The 20,973-nt window shown below is 41.5% G+C and overlaps 1 protein-coding gene across 1 annotated transcript in view; it reads left to right on the plus strand.

Moving 5' to 3' along the window:
- The window catches only part of thrab (thyroid hormone receptor alpha b), a 170,738-nt gene that overhangs the window by 104,957 nt on the left and 44,808 nt on the right, over positions 1 to 20,973 (plus strand). Inside the window, exon 4 of the mRNA XM_026178097.2 lies at positions 14,729 to 15,107. Coding sequence (XP_026033882.1) covers positions 15,052 to 15,107 — 56 coding nt within the window. The 5' untranslated portion in view covers positions 14,729 to 15,051. The remainder of the gene's footprint in view (positions 1 to 14,728; positions 15,108 to 20,973) is intronic.

The raw sequence follows: 20,973 nt of genomic DNA on the forward strand, positions 1-20,973 counted from the left end.
CGAGCGAGGCGGGAGGGGAGGAGAGGGAAATCGGAGTCCCAGATTGCTGGCACAGTTGGATAAAGTTACCCGTGCAGTCAGCCTGCTTGAGTGTGTATGGCCGTGCATGCACACACACACGTATGCACACGCACACACACACTGAGGCACGTTAGGCTCGGCGCCCAGTCGCACCACAGACGCACAAACTCTCCTCTAGTATCAGCATTGCCAGCTCACTCTGCCTAATGTTGAGACACACTTAATTATACAGTAACACACACATTAATAAATGCACACGCTCACACACTGAAAACAGAATTTGCTGCTCCTCTAGACTAATTATACCACCTGCACACGCCGACACACCACACAGTCACACCTTTTCCTCTCTGGTAGAGTGACGTTTGGCGTGAGAGTGCACGCGCACAGAGGAAACTCTTCTCCAGCATTTCAGTCTTAAAGTTAAACCAGCATTATGCACCTGGTCCCTGCACTGGTGACCACTACGGAAAAAGTTATTTTATTTTTAAATAGCTAAATAGTGGTCCTCCTAGGACCTGGCGTCCACATATGTGGACATTTTGGGTTGTCTAGACCAATATACTAAATTTTGCTCTACAAGGGCCTGATATCCACTTACGAGGACATTAATACTGCCACTGTTTTATCAAAATTTAAAACGAATATCCTCATATGTGGCTCTCATTTTTCTTAGATCGGGTAAAAAAAAAAAAAATCTGGTGATTCTTTGTTTTTACATTGACCGGGTCCCAGTCAGCCCAAATATCAAAGAGAAATTAAAAATGCATGCCGTGGAAGAGTTCGGGTCTTTGGAGGTTAAAGTTTCTTGGTTGCAATGATGCTAGATGTTTCCTAGGGTTTACTTTGAAGCACCAAACTGGACCTCTCAGCTATATTTGAGTTTGAGTTAAGTTTTTTAATATAACTGTCTTACAAATTATGTCTTGCTGTGAGGTGTGGCCCATCCAAGAAGCCTGTGCTGGTGATTGAAGTAGTAGTAATTGCTTTATATATTTCTTAATGCTAAATAACGGCTTTCTGTATCTGTGCAGTGGACCCATACATTTGATGGATGCACCTTTTGTTGTTACCTTAACACTCCACCTTCTTGTCCAAGTATGCTCAGTACACCAAAACGAACAAACAAAAGCGACATAGAAGTAAAATTGCTGAAATCAAGGCTTAAAAAGCAGGATTGCACTAACCAATGGGTGATGTCATGGTCCATCATTTATTTACAGATTATAAAAGAGATAAGGGAGTGTGGGTGGTTGTCAACCACCCATTGTTGCTAATACCCGTTAATTCTTTAACTTTGTTACGGTCCTTGCAGGGTATCCTTCTGAAGTTGCCTGCGTGGGCGTGTCCTCTCTTGCCTTAGGTGCCACCTCTTTCTTTCGTACAGCTGACTCCCATCAGCAATTTAAAGTATTTAAGGGCAGAGAAAGGTGAGCTCGGGTGCCAGGATGCCATGTGAGTGGGTGCAGCTAGTGAGCTGCACTCCTGCTTGGCAGAGAGGAGTGTGTTTGGTTACTAACCACTAACCCTGACTTACTTTTCAGTTTACTGACCGACGCTTGAGTTTTGTTTTGTTTCTTTAAATGGTGATAGCGACTTGTCTGTCCGTCTCTTTTAGCTGAGTTATTAATAGAAACTTTAATAAAACTCTTTAATTTAACCATTTTGCCTCTCTGTCTCCTTTTTCCGACCCGGACACTTTTTGTTACCTTCCCTAATCGCCTGGACCCTTTTAGGGGAACACAACAAACTTCCAAAAGGAGCTATCCTTCATCCATCTGTCGTGTCCTATTAGCTGTGAGGAAATGAACAAGTGTCAGGAAGTGGAAGTATACTATACAGCCTCCAGTTTCACAGAATGCACTTTTTTAATAAGCTGGAGAAACGGCTGAATGTGTGTTTGTAAGAATGGGTTAGAAAGAGGCTTAGCTTAGCTGCATTGAAAGCGGTGAGCTGCAGGTCGCTGTCTAAAACCTCAGTTGCAAACTTTTGTCGGGAGCTCTGCTGCACTCAGTGGCCCACCTTAAAAAAGAACAAGAAACAACAGCCATTGGTGCAAAAGAGAAAACTCGAAGAGCAAAGAAAGAGAAGCTAGCTGGATTTGTTTTCCAAACTCAGTCACATTCTTGGCAGCACCTGAACTTGTCCTTGCCAAAGGAGGGTGGGAAGAGGAGGGACATGAGGAGAGAGGAGAAAGTGGAAGTAAGAGCAAGAAAGGGCAAATTGTTCTCCGCCTAGTGCATTAAAAGTTAATATGTCAAAAGTACCTGGAGATGTACAGCACTGTGCACTAAAAGTATAGCAAGGATGCTTTTAAAAATAAGGCACTGGATTGTCTACACGGGGTTTTTCAGGTATTTGGCAGGCTTTGCTCCGTTCTGTGGATTTAGACAGTCTCTTTGTTTAATTGCGGACTGATTCCATGATGGTGAGATTGGGGCTCTATGAAAGCCTCAGCATCAGATTGCCACAGTCAACTCACCTTCCTCCATGCAAACTACAAGTAACCACAGCAGAGCAACCAAAGCAATTAGAAGGAGGCTGCCAGCAACCACTACACACTCTGTAGGCCTGGTTCAGGAGCTTAAGCAACTGATTTTACAGCAGCTGACATACACATTTTTCACGGTAAGTGTCGAGGGGTCAACAGCTGGTCTCTAGGCATATATGACCTGGGCCTTACTCATGCTGCACTTTAATCTTTGGCCTCAGTTTAGATCTGTATGCAAACACAAGGGTTACTTTAGTTGCAGTACAGTACCTTTAGGCCTGCTGACCATCCTATGTTTACTTTTTTAGGATTAACACAGACCTGTTGGAGAGAGTTCATTTTAATCCAGCTTTGCCCTTTTGTTTTGTTTTTTTACAAGCCTGTTCTGTGTGCATTTATTTTTACTTTTGTCTTTAAAAAGTACCACTGCAATAAAGCTGCCTTTAAAGCGTTTAAAACATAGATTTAACTGTGATGGGAAACAGTAAAGAAAACCATGTTAATAAACTTGCCAGGATCAACATATTCAAATGTAATATTATTGTTTCTTTGGACTCTGAGAACTTATTATAAGCAATTATTTACCTGTCTCAAAGGCTAATTGATTCATCTGTTGAATGATAGAACTAAATGACACGTTTATTGGCAATAAAAAAAAAACAGCTTCATAGCCGCAACCTTTATTGATTATTTTTAACGTTAACTGACGCACAAATCAAGATCAGAACAGACGGCATAGCAGAAAGACACAAAGGAAGGACACAAAACGTCTGTTGTTTTTACTTGAGCCTCGTTAAGATTTATGGGCTGTCTGCTTTAATGGGACAATAAAATGTTAAGAATAGGAGACTTTGTACTGTTGGGAGCGACGAAGGGGAGGCTGGCAGCATCATTAGCGACTTGGCCGTGCCCTGCTAGTATTCAAATGTCTCATGTAAATTTATGTCTTCCATTGGTCTTCAGTTTCGGTGCCAGGCGCCAGCGTGATCTGCTGTGGTGTGCTGCTGGGCTTCCCTTTAAACAGCTACTGCTGACATGCCGCTGAGCAAGGCAGCTGACCTTTAACTGTCCACGGTTTGTTTGAACACTGTAATTGGGCGGCTACTGAGGTCGAATGTGTGCTCAGACTCCTTAATCTGGGTAAACAAAGGTTTTAAAGTATTTCCAGCATGCCTGTCTGTATGTGAACTGCCTCTGCTGACTTCTCTCTGCTCGCTTGCCTGTTTCAGCAAGACCAAGCAGCATCCTCGTGGGCTGAAAAAATGAATCCGATGTTAAAGTGCAGTTCTTCTTATGTCCACTTGAAGCTGGCTCCATAATGCGAGTCAGTTCACACAGGCTCTCATATTAGTGTGTCCAACACTAAATTTCTCCTTCACAACAACCATGCAACTTTTTCATTAGAAGTCTCCTCTGTAAGAAATCCTTGTTAGGGGCCACGATAGGTGACAGGTGGATGCAAATACAGGAGCCATCTGGCTTCACCTCACATAATTAGAGAGTCTGAAATGAACAGCTAGCGCGTGCTTGTGGTGTGCTGCCTGCCTTTTGACGCATTTGTGAGGTAATGAGCTGACAAAATATTATGGCCTGCTGTGCGTTTAATTGCATTAAAACCCCACCCAAGAAGTCTGTTCTTGAGTTTGGGGAAGTTCTGGTGTTTTATTCATCGTTTATTTATCACTAATTACCACAACTTAGTGTGTGTGTCTGTTATGAATGTATCCATGCAGTTTGTGGATGAACCTTACTCACCAAGTTCTGTTAGTTAGTCCCTTCATCTAAATATGGTCAGTTTTGACTACAACAACACCAAAGGTAGTATTAATTAGGATCAATAAGGGCTTCAAAATGTTTAAGTCTGTGAGTTCACAGTAGTTATGTCCTTTTTTTTGTTTGGAGTCGTTTTTTTATGCCTTTTTTGGTAACATGTCTTCTTGATGATTGAATAGCAAAATAAACAGCGGTTCTGCTTTCCTGTGAGTGCTGTTCTACCAGCTTTATCGTCGCCACGATCGTCAGTGAGAGTGGCATGTTCAAAGTATATGGTAAGGACAGATGGTGAAGAGGCGACGAAAAAAATTGCAAGGGCATAAAATTAAGAAAAAAGAAGAGATGACAGAGATAGTTAATGCAAGGATTAAGAGAAATAGCAGTGGTGGTTGGGGGGCAATATGCAAAACTTGCAGTATGCATACTTAAAGACAAGTGCATGCAAACTGAATGAGAATGCACTGCAGTTATACAAGAGGAGAAACTCTTTTCAGGGTTTTTTGGAAAACTGGGGGATTTAGCATGTGTTGTGTATCAAAGCGTTTGATATACAAGCAGTCAGACGAGGGCTCTTTTGGAAATGAAACCCTGTTGTTACGAACCAAGCAAAGAACATGTGTCACATTTTAAAAAAATCCAGTGTTTGTTTGCTTGACATCTGAATTAAGGATACATGAGGCAAACCAAGCGCACCTAATTACACCCGAACGCTCGCTGTCAAAGTACGTCAGAGTTCGAACTGTTTGTAACGAGAGATTCCTACATGCTGTTTTTCTTTAAGAGTTTCCTGCGGCGCCTGTCGCAAGCTGCTGACTGAGTTGTTATTGCTTCCACCAACGTAAATAAATGGATGTATGCACTTTCTGAGTAGTTTCTGTATTTGTCCTTTACCTGACGAGCATGAAACCTTGAATCCCCATCTGTGTATACACGTGGATGTTGAACATTAACATTTTTTGTGTATGCAGACATCTGTGATTGTATATACTCACAACCACAAGGTCACGCTTAGAAGAATGGCCGCAACAGACATAATTTTGTTGCTTCGCCGTGATCTATTAGCGCATATTGATAATTCCCTGGCAGTAATTGGCCTGGAGAGAGACCAAGCATGAAATATGATGTCTTTGCCTTTGACTACTTTTAACCCTGAGGTACTAACACCTCCCTCCTCCTCCCCTTTTCTACCACCGTTTGCTCTATGATCGGACTGCATCAACAACTTTGCCCTGCCCCTTCTTCATTACTTAAGCACTAATTGCCCCGGCAACCCTTGGGATTCGGGAGCACTGACCCCAACGTCTGCTGTCATGGTGTGAATTTTAATAAGGGCTCTCTTCAGGAGCTCAAGAGGCTAGGCATGCATGCACCATCATCCTCCACTGCATTAACACTGGCATTTACATTATAACTGCTGCAACTACAGGGAAAGACATGTTTATGCTTTGTTTTTAATGTGTGCTTATTTCACCTCAACTAATTTCATATTTTAAATGAAAAGACATGTGTATAAACTTTTGTACATGAATATCTGTACTAGTAGGGCCTTTAGCAAGCACCATGTAGGCTTGACTGCAATCCTTATGATTTAATTAGCTCTAAATCAAAATGCTCGGGCAACACATAAGGGTGCATATTTTCTCCTAATTAGACACTGGACATTTTGACATTTAAATAGACACGTAATTGGGGTGGGGGCATATTTTTAGACTTGCTCCGAAGCGTCATTAGGGTTGTCAATCTTAGCCTTGAACTGGTTTTTAGAGGTTACAAACTGCATGCAGAACCATCGAGAACGTGTAACCAAACAGATTTACTGCAGGTTCTAGATTTGCTGAGATAGAACAGTAATGAGGGTGTGTACAAAATTGCTTGCAAAGTTCCTGATGCATTCCTGAGTCATGTGCACAGGTAAATTTACTTCTAACTGACATGCATGTGTGTGTTAGTGGCTCTGACCCATAAACTGAGGTGTGCTGCTTCATAGTGACGATTGGTCAAGATTTACAGGCTTCACTTAGTAATCTACTAGGTTAAGGGTCAATTTTCAGCATGCAAACGTGTGAAAAACACATGATAAGACAGTGAAGGTGCTCTGGTGGTTTTGTCTCTATTGCAGATGTGCAGTTGTGGTAAACAAAGAAAGAGAAGTTTCCTTTAATTATGTGAAATAATGAGGGTGTAAACATTGATATAAAAGGGCATCAATTTCATGGATATTTGCTCAATGCGTCCATTAAATGAACAGTTTTCAATGTCATATTCTGCTAATGAATGAATGGATTAATAATAGGCCAACGGTTTAATTCAAAGATTTGTTTTCTGCAACAATCCAGACGTGCTCGACTGCAGTTTGTCCTCTTTCGTGTACAAACAAAGTCGCATAAATCCTGCGTTTGCGCGCGAAACATTTTTACGAAGTGTTTGTAAATGAGGCCTGTCATCGCCTTTTCGCCTGGGATACCACAAACAACGCAGTCGCTTCATCAACAAACATTCATCAGACCACTCGAGCTGGTTTTACGATCGCATCGGTCATGCGAGGGTTTAAAAATATTGTTCGTTGACAGTATAACGGAAGACCTTGAGTGACACGAGACGTGCATGTCAGATGTGGCAAATCAGTTTCTCATTGATGGTTTAGAAGCTGGAAGTTTGCAATTAGACATAGATGCAGCAACATCTGCATGTCAAAGCTGCACGACAGCTTATTCTCACATGAACTGACTGCCAGCTGATGTAGAGATAAAAAAGAAATGTCCTTTTATTTTATTTCAACCACTTATTTTCTTTTGATTTTCCCCAAATCGATACATATTAACAATATCCACATTCTCCATTGTCATCCACCTTCATTTCCTCTGTTTTTCAAGAGCAGAGGTACCTTGATTTTTCTTTAATTTTCTCGTTTTTCTTTCTTTTTTCTGGCCTGAAACGGCATAGAAAGAGTCATGTTTAATTAATTCTGCTTCTCCAGGCATCAACATGCATTCGCTAGTTATTCTTTTGATGCATTTTAAAGCATGCAATTAAAGGTGAACCCTGTTTGAGGGGAAAATGCCAGCGTTTGCAGGTCCAATTAAAATTTTGAGGCCGTACTGGAAAGTGTGCTAGTCAAGGTAGATGAAGCTGAGATGTGTGAGTTTTAAAGAGTGTGGGTGGCTGTGCGTGCTTCCTAGAATTCCTTGAACCTAAATTTTGGAAGTCTTTTTCACATAAAATGTCATCGCATCAATATTTGATGAATGCACAGTCATCAGGATCTTTATGAATGTGTCATCTTGTCCATCAGAAAACAGGATCTAAAGAATGTTATGAGTGTTGTAAATCACTTGGAGCAAATGTAGCTGCATGCTCTGCATGCATGCATGCAAAATTAATGTCGAAATCTTTGAAAACTAAACTTTGGGATACTGGTTTGTCAATAAACTTCTGCTGCGTTACTTTATACCGTACTTGTGACAAAGTTTTTCCTTTTATACTGTGACTGCTGCTGCTGCAGGCTCTTCTTCCAGAAATCTCATGCGGTAATGCTATCTTATGATAACACTGGCATCATGGTACAACGATTCAACAATACTGGACACATTGACAAGACAATCTATGACACATCATGATGTCTGTTTAACTAAAGGTAACTGGATTCTGGTTTCTGTGTCAGTGTGCCTATCATTATCATTGTTTAAAGGTGTTGGTTGAAATTGTTTGCTTTATGATTAGTGCACCGATTTCCCCGTGAGATTCTTCCTCATCACTGCAAGTCGATGTAATTGACACCACAAGGAGTCATGAATGAATGAATCTGGGGCACATTCAGTGTGAAAACAGTATGCAACAGTTTGCTACAGTTTTAAGGTTGAATAACTCACTGAAAAGGTGTGCATCAGTAGGCAGTGAGCATTAGTTTTCTCCTTTTTTTGTTCTGTTTTTGGGTGTGAAAATCATGCCTATGTATACGTTAGAGAGCATTTACTATGTTTTGGCAGGCTAAATGGATGGACACTGGTGAAGTTCAAAATGTTGTATGAGGTGTTTTGATGCGTTTCAATAGCTGCAGTGACCGCTATAGGGGGACTTTATGATATAAAGTGGATTAGTGTGTAATGGACAACCAATGAATGTTAGAGGTGATTCTCTTCCCTATACTCTGTCTCTTGGCTGACCTTTACTGTTAAATAAAGACAAGAATGCTCAAATTTGGCACAGTTTTCATTCACTTTCAGTACACCAGGGGGATTAGCCTGGAGAAGGCTCCACGAGAGACGTTGGTGGCCTATTTTCAAATCAAGGAGTAAGGTTATTGTGGGTTTTTTTTGTATGTACAGTAGTGGTAGTAGTAGCTTGGTTTCAACGAAACTTAATTCTTTCATGAAAATTCTTTCTTTTCACATTTTATAAGTGGTCAGAAACTTGTAAATAACTCATGAAAGAATAAAGTTACGTTGAAACCACACCATTGTTTTTCTTGTGACATTACCAATAAGTTTGATGTGTCGCATGACCCTCTTCCTATTGAAAAAACAAAAGCTGTATCCAAGATGGCCGACTTCTAAATGGCCACCATGGTCACCACCCATCTTGAGGAGTTTGCCCCCTCACATACGTATACTAATGTGCCACAAACAGGACTTTAATATCACCAACCATTCCCATGTTATTACGGTGTATCCATATAAATGGCCCACCCTGTATGTTCATGTTCAAAATACCCGAATGAGAGCTTTGACAAGCTCTACCTCGTCCTGTTATTTGTCTTCGAGCTCACATATAAGTAGGTTTGTTTTGTCTTCATTCCAGCTTTCATCAGCTTTACTTCCACTCTCCATGTACTGTATATATTATCCCCAACTTTTTTTCTTGGCTCTTAGTCTTTCACTTTGCCCCCTTTCATCTTCCCTGTTTCATGCTGTCTTTCCATAGCTCAAGTATGCAATGTACACATTACTGGCCCTAGACCACTTAAAATATATTTTCATGCCCTGACCTTGGATATAGGGAATATTTATACAAGCATAACTTCCTGAATTGGATCAAGGACGAATGAGAGCAAACAAGGACACAGTTAAGATGAAACAGGTGAACGTTATAGCTTGTGGACAGGGGGAGATAAGTTTTATTGCAAAGTCTAATGCGATGTCACTTTTTGACAAAGACTTATAGAACATTTCTACAGACACACATACACACACACACACACACACACACACATACATATATATATATATATATATATATATATATATATATATATATATGGGGATGTTCTAAGTGTGGTAGGGTAGCAGATACAGCCTCACAAGTACTTAACAAGCTCGAGGCTCAACCCTATCTGTGATCATGATACCGTGTGCCACTTTGTGTTGCATAAACTCACAGGTAGTGAGTTTATAGAAGAGAGAAGTTGTGGAAGAGTTTGTCAAACATGGTGCCGAGTTTGGACGATCTGTTTAATGACTCAACAGTCTTTGTAGTAACATGAATTAAAGTTAATGCCTGTTATAAATCAATACAAAGGTTAGGGAGCTCTCTGGGTGGAATTCAGAATTTACTGTATGTCCTTTTAAAGGTTGAACGCTTTAAAGAAGCCTGGTCAATAGCAGAGATCAGTAAACAGCCCGTGTTTTTTGATTTAACACTAAAGGAGTGTTTTTAGAGTAACTGTTTTTAAACGGTGTGAAAACAGAAAAAATTCACCACCATCAAAGTTTTTGGAAGCCCATTTTTGGTAGGACCATAAATGGTATGAAAAATAGACTTAGACTTTGAATCTGAAAAGTGAAGCCAATGTGGAAGTGTGTTAAACCTGCAGTCTTTTTAATGGCCAACAGGGGACAAGTGCTGCAAAAAGTCATGTAGCCAGTATTTGCAACCAGTGACTGCACTCGACTACTACTGATCCACGCTGCACAGGACCCAGCTAGTGAGCCCACTGAGGCCCAGGCTTGTGTAGCTCTTTGGGGCTGAGCTCGGTTGGGCCTAGCCCCATGGGCTCATGCCTTGTTGCAAAAGTTGCTGGAAGTAGCCAAGGAGAGGAGACTCTACCCCTGTGATCTGGACTCTGGAGAAAATTGATGGAAACACTTGAACATTAAAAAACTGACAGTCTTTAGTTTTAGGACTAAAAACTGGAAGAAACTCCAGCAGTGAAGTCCAGGCCTCCAGTGCGGGAAATCTTACAATTTAGAACAAATTAGAAAAAAACATGCACTAGCACTTCCCTATAACTCGCTGTTGGCAAACACAATACAGTGAGGAAATGTAGAGAAAAAATGAAGAGGATGTAAAAAGGTTCACAACGAAGTAAAAGTCGACAAAGAGCAGTGCCTCTGCAATTAGCGATGCTAAAGCAAGCAGAAGAAAAGCTCAGATGGCACATAGTTCCAGGGCAACCACCCCAGTGGGTACTTACCCTCTTATAGTTGCCAAAGCTTTTTAGTCCAAAAGAAGCTGTTGTAACTCCTAACCAGAGGCTTGAAGCACTATTTCTACAAATATACCCCGAAACTAAACCTGCAGCATCATTATAATTTACAATTCCCTAGAGCCTCGCTGTTTATAGATACAGTGAAGAAAATGGAAAGGAATAGGGTCCAGTTCTAAAAAGACTTGTCTTGCTCTAATAGCATATGGTACTTGGATGTAATTTCAGTTCCTAATCAGACAATACTCTGCTTTCAGATTTTGAGCTCATTGTTCCAGTGTGATAAACGACTTATTGTTTGTGTTACAGACACATACTGAGGTTAATGCCACTTGTAGTGGTGATCTGTTGATGTTGATAGAGAGTAGAGCTATGATAAAGCACACTCCATTTATATTTGATATGCAGTTTATATCACTCCTGTCCTATATCAATATCACGCCACAGTTTGCCCTGTTGGTTTCAGCCTTGTAGACTACTCCGCTCAGTGTGTGTGCGTGTGTTTTATCTTTAAGTGTCTTTAAGTGCCTACTTCATGCCTAATGTTTAGTCTTTGTGGGGTTCTTGATTAAGGTTGTTTTGTTTAACAGATGTTTATTAAAATTTTTAGCTGATGATTGTACAATGTTTGCAATGTTAATAAAACCAGTTTTATTATTCTCACATACAACTCTGCATTCAGAAATTTATCGGTGGTTGGTAAGGGCCCAATAATGCAAAGTCCAGCAGCAATCCATTTGAATCACAATCAGAATACTTTATTGATCCCTGGGGGAAATTATTTTTCGTTACATATATATAGGTGAGCACGGTGCCACGGTGGTTAGCACTGTTGCCGCACAGCAAGAAGGTCCTGAGTTCAATTCCAACATCAGGCCGGGGTCTTTCTGTGTGGAGTTTGCATGTTCTCCCCGTGTTTGCGTGGGTTCCCTCCGGGTACTCTGGCTTCCTCCCACCGTCCAAAGACATGCAACTTGTGGGGATAGGTTAATTGGAAAATCCAAATTGCCATTAGGTGTGAATGTGCGAGTGAATGAGAGTGCGAATGGTTGTCTGTCCCTGTGTGTTGGCCCTGCGACAGACTGGCGACCTGTCCAGGGTGTACCCCGCCTCTCGCCCTATGACAGCTGGGATAGGCTCCAGTACCCCCCGCGACCCTGAAAAGGATAAGCGGAAGCGGATGGATGGATGGGTGGATGGGCATCAACACACATACTGCACATTTGTCAGCTGCACATCCATGATGTGAATCTCCTGTGTCTCCATTGGACAACAACCATGGCACATCCAAAGTCACCTAAATCACCTTTTTTCCCTGAATTCTGATGCTCTGTTTGCTGCCATGTGTCTGGCTTATTAGATATTTGCATTAACAAACAGATTAAATGGATAGTGAGTAGATGCACCGTATATAGTGTTGTGGAAGTTTTCCATTAAATAAAGCCTGCAGACGAGCGGTGAGCGGTAGCTAACATTCTTTAATCACAAAGAAAGAACAGAAAAACCTGAGCTTGGTGGAGAGCCTGCATGACCGCGGGGCAGACGGCCAGCAGAGTCTCCCGAGCCTAACATGGCTCTCAGTTAAATACCTTCTTCAGGAACAAAAGGCAGTACACAGCTGTTTCACACCTTAAGGTTCACACTCCCTTGCTACCTCAGAGAAGAGTCCGTCAGAGAAGATACAAAAGATTCTTCCTGTGAAGTTGTCTGCTTCCCCCAACTTCCTTACTAGACCCCCACCATTTGTCTTACTGTATGAGTGTGAGACATGTTAAAATCCACTGGCACCAAGGCATCATACAATAAAATAATGTTATTAATACATAATTAAAAGAAATTCCTATACAATCATCAGACAGATGGAGCAGTGGGCCTGCATATATACACCTCTGCAAACATAAGGAAAGAGGAGATGGAGGAGATATTTACTTACCTATGTCGAAAATTGCATCTTTATATATTAGAAGAACATAGAAGTCATTTAACTTTATTTGCATGCACTGATAAATGATGTAGCCTACCTTCATTAGTGGTCATGCTTTTACAGATGAACATTGGTCTTTAAATTATTTTTAAGTGGAGGAAAATGGATTGATATGCAAAATGATTTAAAGAAATCTTGGTGCACCACCACACATTTGGATTTTATCTTGCACTCTTACTGTTTTCAGCAACCATCGGTCTGATATTATCAGATTCAGGGTTTCACAATCAGTCACCTTCTGCTAATATGGCCACAAAATAACTGATAAAAGCCTCATTTTCCTGTTTAGAAAGGTTGTTTTTAAAACAGTATTGCACACAGCATATTCTCTATGTTAGTAATACTAATTTGGTCTCATTTGTGGCCATTCTTGTGCTCTGTGTGTGCTCTGTTGTTAGAAAGCTATCGAATGAAGGGTTAGCAAAGGAAAGAAAGAAGCCTTCCTTTAACAACAGAGGGAGGAGGGCAGGGGTTAAAGGATCAAGATCCTCTTAGTACTTACACAAACACACATACCCTTTCACGGATTCAGCTGCTAATCTTAAAACTACTTAACCCTTTGCAAGAGGTGACGTTCTCTAAGCAGTTTTCCAGGAACTAGTAATGGCACCAGTAACAGCTGAACGTGACAGAGTTTCTGACCTTCAGACCAACTTATCCAGCTTTAACTTTGTGTGTGAATGGGAAAAAAATCTATTTGCTTCTGCATGCATGAGTAAAAGCCTCTATTTCTTATGTCCAAGGGTCATGTAATGGTAGATGGAGTATGAGTCTCAGTGGATTTGACAGCTTAACTCAGTGGTCACAACATGTGGTGAAGTACTTGTTTGGTTGTAGTATGGCCACATCCTTGGTGAAACAAATTCAGAAGACTTTTTTTGATCGTTCGTGGCACAAAACCTCAAACCTGGCTATTTTTTAGCTTTTTCTTGCCTGTAGACTCGGTCTGGTGTCCCGTTCTCACTTTATCAGTTGTCTGCATTCATGCAGATCATACATTCAGATGGGTAGTTAAATAATGCCCACTGGGAGGGAGCGCCAAGATAACAACGTGCACCAAAATGCCTTATGTGTGGGATAATTGTAGCTAAACTATGAAGTAGTCTGGGTTCAGTTCCAAGCTCCTACAATTTGCATGTCCTAGGGCAAAGGCGCTTACCCAACTGCTCTTTGTGGTTAGGCCACTGCCTTGTATGACTTTCTATGACTTGCTGCCATTGCTGTTTGTGTGGTTTTTTTTTTTTTGGTTTTTTTTTTTGTACGTGACTGACAGGCAAATTGTAAAGCACGTTGGGTAGAAGTGTTGTATAAATGCTTTCTGTTTCAAAGCAACATGTCAGGTCTCGGATCAAGTTTGTGTCTCAGGTTTTGAGATGGGTTGGGTTTTACAGAGTTGAGGTCTGATTTCTGTGTCTACCTTGGTTCCTAGTGATTCAAATCTTGGGATCATTCTCTCCGACACATTTTTATAGAGCATTGTAGTGAAAAAAGTAACCTTGACTCTGTGACTGCAGCTTCTCTGATATGAACACTTCCAGATTTCTCCAGCCTGCTGTCACAGGAAACTCACTGTCAGTTTGGACTCTTAGGACTAAAATGAGTGTTGTGGTGTTGTGTGGAATGTCTTGTTGTCTTTGAAAAGGTTGTTTCGAGAACAACCAGGTCTTCAGTGGCTGTCTTTGTAGCAACTTTATTCTGTTGCTGTCCACCGAAACTACAACTACTTTAACTACCTTCATTCAGAGTTAAGCCATAATTCCTCCATAATTAGTGACGTGGTTGCTGCGTTCTCTAAGTGCGTTCTATCTAACATTCACACACATTCATCAGAGAGCAACTTGGGGTTATTATCTTGCCCAAGGACAGTCTAAACTTCAATCTATGCCTGATATTTCAATGTGGTTTCTATTTTTCCAGTGTATTAATCATTAAGTGATCATTATTGTCCTGATAGATGGGAGCTTTAGTCGTGCACATATTCCCATTGTTTCATATCTGGAGACTTTTTAATCTGAGTGTGACCTTTGTTCTCTTCCAGCCTGGATCCCAGTCCTGCCACTGCGTTCCTGAGACTGTCATCCACCTCCAGCCCTGGCCTCAAGGCCAGCTGATATACCCGAGGAACCTACATCATCTTTCATATTTTCCAGCATCACCCTGAGCAACAACACACCGGGTGCACTCCTTTTGGAGAAACGCCCAAAACCCACCTTCCGAGGACACCAGGGACCGGCCCCTAGGGACTGGCCCCTGTTATGTTTTGTTGACCGACTCGTCCCAACCGGCGAATGACAAGTGTGCATCCGAGGGTGGGGCTTGCCTCAGTCTCTCATGATTGGCTGCTGGATGGAATTAAGGTGAATGGAACACATGCCCAAGGAGCAGGACTCTAACCCATCAGAGGGAGAAGAGAAACAGTGAGTTTGAATTATGTATTTATTGTTTAACGTTAACACAGTTTAATGCCTCAGAAGCAAATTTTGAAATTTTGAAATGGCATCGTTGTTTCATAATGGCTGTTAAAAGTAAGCAGTAGTCGTACCAGTTCCTTTATAGCCATCCCATCTCCTTCTCTACCTTTAGCTTTCCTACTGTAGGTTGTATCTTTACTGAAGCAGCCATGATTTTTTTCTTAGTGCTGTAGAAAAGAGGTTTTCTGATAAGGCAGTATTCATTTTTCAAGATAAGCTAAGCATCGTCGTGTTCTCTTTTTTCCTCCGTACCACTCGCCCCTCTCTCCCTCTTGCCCTTTCCCTCTTGTCTGAATTGTTTCTGAGAAACTAGACCTTCAGCTGCTCCTGACCCTGACGTCCGCGCCCTCGCTCAGCTTCTTCAGACTGAGTCAGTCTAGCCTAAATGCAAACAAACATGGTGCTTTTTAAGCCCCTTCTCATTAATGAAAACATAATATTAGTGGAATGGACTGTTTTCTCATACTGCTAGAGGAAGGGGCCCCTCTGTATGGAAGAGGCCTCTGGGTAAAGGAAATAGTTATCGCTGTATATCAGGCTGCTTTGGGTTTGAAACAAGTCTTTAATTAGAAAGCACCACGATTTCCTTTCATTTGAACTGTGAAATGTCGAAGGTAAAGACACGTCGCCTTCACAGTTATTTGAAGGTGTAATGACAGGTTGGTTTTGTGGTTTCACAAAATAAGTGTTGAAAGCTTCATGAAAGCTTCTGTTTAATCACATCAGGTCTTTATTTTATAGTATTTGTTGTTGCCCATAAGTTCTTAAATGAGCAATTTTAACACAACAGAAATCTGTTTCACCCTTAAATCAAGTATACGTGTTTCTCCTCTGGCATGAATCTAGTGGAAACTAGCTGGTGGTCAGAATCTTAAGAAGTACACTATAGCAACACCTCTTTCCACAAATCATGACCTAGATATGTGTGTGCAGTTTCATGTCGGAACTGTCTGACTACATCCGCCAATTAAAGCGTGCAGCCAGCTAATTACAGCTCAGCTGAGTGGGTTCCCATTAGTGTTTACATCCTGCCACGCGGTCACGAGCATGAGGTCACGGGTAGCTCGTTTTGCACAGCGATACAGTTGATGGGGGTAGTTCGGTAGAAAGGAAGTAGGTCCTACATAAACCTGCTCACAGTCCTGTTGTATTTGAACAGATGGATTAATAGCACTTTCAGCTTTTGGTTGCTCCCTTTTGGGCTCACCACAGTAGATCATCTACCTTCAACGAGTATCTTCTTCTGTCACACCACTTCTCTGCATGTCCTACATTTGATTTTCAGGGTGAACTCTAACTTATTACAATAAAAAATGTATATATTTTGGATAAAACTGTCACAAAAACATGAAATGTTTGGATTAAATCATGCCGAAAAAGACCCTTCCTTACAGGTTTGTCGTCTTGTTGTCTTAAATGAGTAGTTGTATTTACACCATGTGGTATATACCATTTACAGGCTGAGCAGTCAGAGGATAAAGCGAGCATTTGAAGGCAGTACTGGACACCGGCATTAACATGCAGTGTTTGAATTTAACACCGGAACGTTTTCAGTCTTTCGTCTCCGCAGTCAAATTTATGTAAAATGTAAGGTCATGTTTTAGTTACCGTGTGGAGGGACTGACTGCCTGTTCCGCACCGTCAGAGGCCGACGGATTCCTAAGATAACACGGACACCTGTCAGGAGATTAACAGCTCTGCTGCCGGGGGAAACAGAAAGTCGGCGTGGCAGAAGACATCTTGCTTCATTTCACATGTGCGGGTGTAATAACTGAGTGTATCTCTGTTTACACGTGTACCTGCTGGCTGCAGTACTCTGCACGTTAAAAGGACGATGAATTAAGCTGCCGAGGCTACAGACTGGAGTGGTTTCTGCTTAGAGTGGATATCACTAGTGCGCTCAGCATGACAGTGGATTTTATTAAATTTCTACCCCTCCCTTCTGCGTGTTGTCAACCAGTTGTTGTGATCTGATCCGGTCCTTTAAAGTGGTGTTTTGGATACCAGAAGGCAGACGGAGAATACGCCCTCCTCCTAAAGATTGATTGATACATCGTCAGCCTTGTTCAGCTGATTTTTGTTTTCTTTTTTTTTTCTATAAATAAATCCATACAAATATACATTCTATGCACTAAATTTCATTCTCGGCACTCGCTTTTGATGCTGTTTTGCTTCGTGCTCCTATTAACATATTAAGATGCACAAATTGCTGCACATGTCGGATTCTTCCTTGCATCACTCCTCTGAACATGTCACCATAGCTGACGCAAGACTGCTTGCACTGTGTTGCATTAACAGTGGTAAAGGCTTACACCATACAAGTGTTGTGTAGTCTCTTGTATCCAGGAAACTTTGTTCGCGAGGCCTGTTTTTATCCTTTGCACTTATGTGAGATCCTCCCATCCATCATGCACGAGAGACGATCACAGCTCAGCTGGTGGTGCTTGTCTGCATGTGGAATCGTTGGCTTTCTCTGTGTACAATAAGTATTAAGTGCTCCTCTCAACTGTAAATAACATAAGATGGCTCGCAGTAATTGTGTCGTGCTGTTGGATTTGTGTCAGGGAACGCACTTAAGCCTCAAACAGACCTGCTGTTCTTAATTTCTACACGTAGAGACAAATGGAGGACGCCTGTCCTGCAAAGGAAAACAATGACATTGACACACATGGAGAATATGTGCTCTTTCTCCAAATCATATGCCGTATGTAAACCTAGAGATGGACTTAACGACTGTCAGGCCGATTATGAATGCAGTTTGGAGGTGCTGGCTGATGAGGACCAGTCCCACCAGATCAGTTCCAGTTGGGCTCAGCTGGTGTTTACATTCAGCAGATAACGCCGTGCAGTGTGTGCGGCGTGTAAAGATTCTAGTCTGAATTCTTCGGAACAGTCACTGCCAGACGTTCTCATTCAGATATTTTTTTAAACCTTGTTTAAAATTTGTAACTGACAGCCGCGATTTATGGCGTCACTGTTGCTTGGAAGATGCAAAACAAACACGAGAAGAGGAATGGCGGGCGAAAAAGTTTGTGACATAGAAGTATCCCTGCAGAGCGTCCCCTCCTTGGATGGTCTCGCACATTTTGATGACGCTATATACAAGCCGCACAGTGTTATGGTAAAAATAAAACCAGCTGTGATTGTTTGGCTCTCTGCGCTGCACAATTTCTTTGTTTGTTTGTTTCGTTTTTGCACACTACGTTTTATTCCAATTGTCACTTATTTGAAAAAGTGGGACGATCCTCATCGAAGCACGTGATTTTTATTTCCAGTTATGTCTGCTCTCTTGCATCTGAACGTAGTCCATAAAATGTCCAGTCATGGGACATTTAACTGAAAGATGAAGGTGAAAAACTGGGGATAGGAGCAAGAGTGAAAGGGAAGGTTTACAAGATGAGACCTGCTATGATGTATGGTTTGGAGACAGTGGCACTGACAAAAAGATGGTGGAGCTGAAGATGAAATGATTATCAGTGAGTCTGAAAGAGACAGTTCAGGCAGAGCAGTTTGGAGACAAAGTTAGCGAGACAAGGCTGACATGTTGAGAGGAGAGAGAGTGGATATACTGGACCAAGGATGTTGATGATGGAGCTGCCAGGCAGGAGGAAAACAGGGAGCAGAATGATATTATCAGCCATTAAGTGCAGTGCATAGTGGACTGCTTTAAGGGACTTCATGGTTATGCATTGATTGCAAAGCTTTGCAGACAGTCGTCTACATGTTGTAGCTGTTTCCTGTCGCCCCCACCCTCAAACCGGGAACGGCTGCCCCTCCCCGCGGCTGCTCCTGCTGGGAAGGAAAATGGTTTGATTGTTGGGGTTTTCTCCAGAACACTGCAGGGTCTTTATCATATAGTATAAAGCGCCTTGAGGTGATTGTTGGTGTTATTTAGATAAATAAACCTGAAGTGAATTTTTACGCCATCTGTGTCACTCAATCTGCATATTTTGATCTTCAAGCATGTTTTGTGCTTCTTTTTCTTTATGCACTCAAAAAAAAAATTTGCCCAAATTTCTGACTTGAATGTAAAATTTTCCCTGTAATTTTGTTACATAAGTAAAATTGTTACATTTGATTGAATCTGGTGAAGTACAATGTACTTGAATGAGCCTTTGATTGAAGGTGAAGAACGAGTGAAGGTTTGTTTCCTCACTGCCAAAGTCTCTGTGTTGGTCAGATTTTCCCACAACAGTGTCTTTGGTGGAACTGAGCACATAAACAACATTCAGCTTTTCCTTCCCCCTATACATGAGGATGTCCTGCTGTGCCCACGTTAAAAGCATTGTTATTCGCTCTCTTCCTATGGATTTTACGACTATTACTTCCTGTTCCCTTGTTTGTGGATGCAGAGTGTAGTGGTTTACACATTTGCCTAACCAAGCAAAAGATCCCCAGTTTGATCCCATGAGGAGATACAGATCCTTGTGGGGGTTGTGTCAGGAAGAGCATCCAGTGTAAAAATCTGCCAAATGTTTTTGACACTGTAGGCGACCTGTGGTGAATAGGGGATTAGCTGAAATAGCTTTAAACGTCCCCTTCCTTTGTTCATTGGGGACTTAAAAATGTATTTTGATCATCCTCGTTTGTTTGAGATCAGTGTGACCTGCAGTCTACCATCTTTTAAAGCTCTTAAACCAGAGTTTATTTCACAATTACCCCTAATGTGAGAGGCGGGTACCCATTAAGGCCAGGTGGGTGGGTGTCAATCTGTGAGTCAGTCGGCGTAAACCTCAGACTAATTGACTGAAACACTGTCAGGTTTTATTTCTGCATTTGTGAAAGAAAAGTCCCCCTGCAGGAGCTCAGTGATACTTTAAAGAGCTGTGAACATTTCACGGCAGAACTGCATTTGTGTTGTTCGATTTGGGTTATAAATTTGAGTTATTATATCATGATCACAGAAATAACAGCAAATACATGCTGCAGATCTCTTTGGTGTGGTTACGTGTAAAACAAGTGCTTCATACTGGCAAAAGCACTGGGATTTCTCTCTCATGATCATGTAAAACCACCACGCCCAGTATGAAACTGTGAAAACTTTCAGTGAGAATTGGTTTGATTCATGCAATATCAGTCTATATTCGCTTTGTCGTGTGCATTAGTCTGGACTGAGAATTGTGTGAATAAATAGACTTCAGCGCTACTATGTTTGCATGACAGATTAATTTTATTCATCCTGTCAAATTTGCTAAACGAACTTGCAGCTTTAGTGAAATCTTTCTTTTAAAAAAAAAAAAATTCACTTCACAGTATCAACATAAATAAGTCTGAACCTCTATATTTATAACAGAGTGTATATGTGCACACCAGACACATCTGGATATGGAAAAAAAATCCAGTTAAATGTAGTCGAATACCTACTAAGTGTTTCCCTTTGGTTTTAGTTCAGAACATTTCAAGCTGTTTATATTTGAGCTTTTAACTACATGTTTATTATTGGTTATGTCTGGGTTACTGTAGAGTTATGGATTTAATCAGAGGGAGTTGTCTTGCTTTCACTCTGTGGCATACTACATCCCCTTCTTCCTCAGCCTGTAATTTAGAGAGTGGCGGGAACAAAGTGTCCATTAGCTCTGGATGTATAGGACGGGGCAGACGCAGCTGTTGGCCCGCAGCATGTAAGCACAACAATAGGCGACTGTGGCCCTCTAAACATAGGACAGGGGCCTCTTTCAGTGTTTGTTATGGATATAATTCTCCAGGCTATTTTGAGCATCTTTGTGTTGTTCTGTCTAAGATGCACGAGCTTCAGAGCAGACAGTTTCCGTTCACCTAGATTAAAAAAGGCAACAAACTCTAGCCAATCACA

This window comes from Astatotilapia calliptera, chromosome 8, assembly GCF_964374335.1.
Source record: "Astatotilapia calliptera chromosome 8, fAstCal68.1, whole genome shotgun sequence".
Taxonomy (NCBI): Eukaryota; Metazoa; Chordata; class Actinopteri; order Cichliformes; family Cichlidae; genus Astatotilapia; species Astatotilapia calliptera.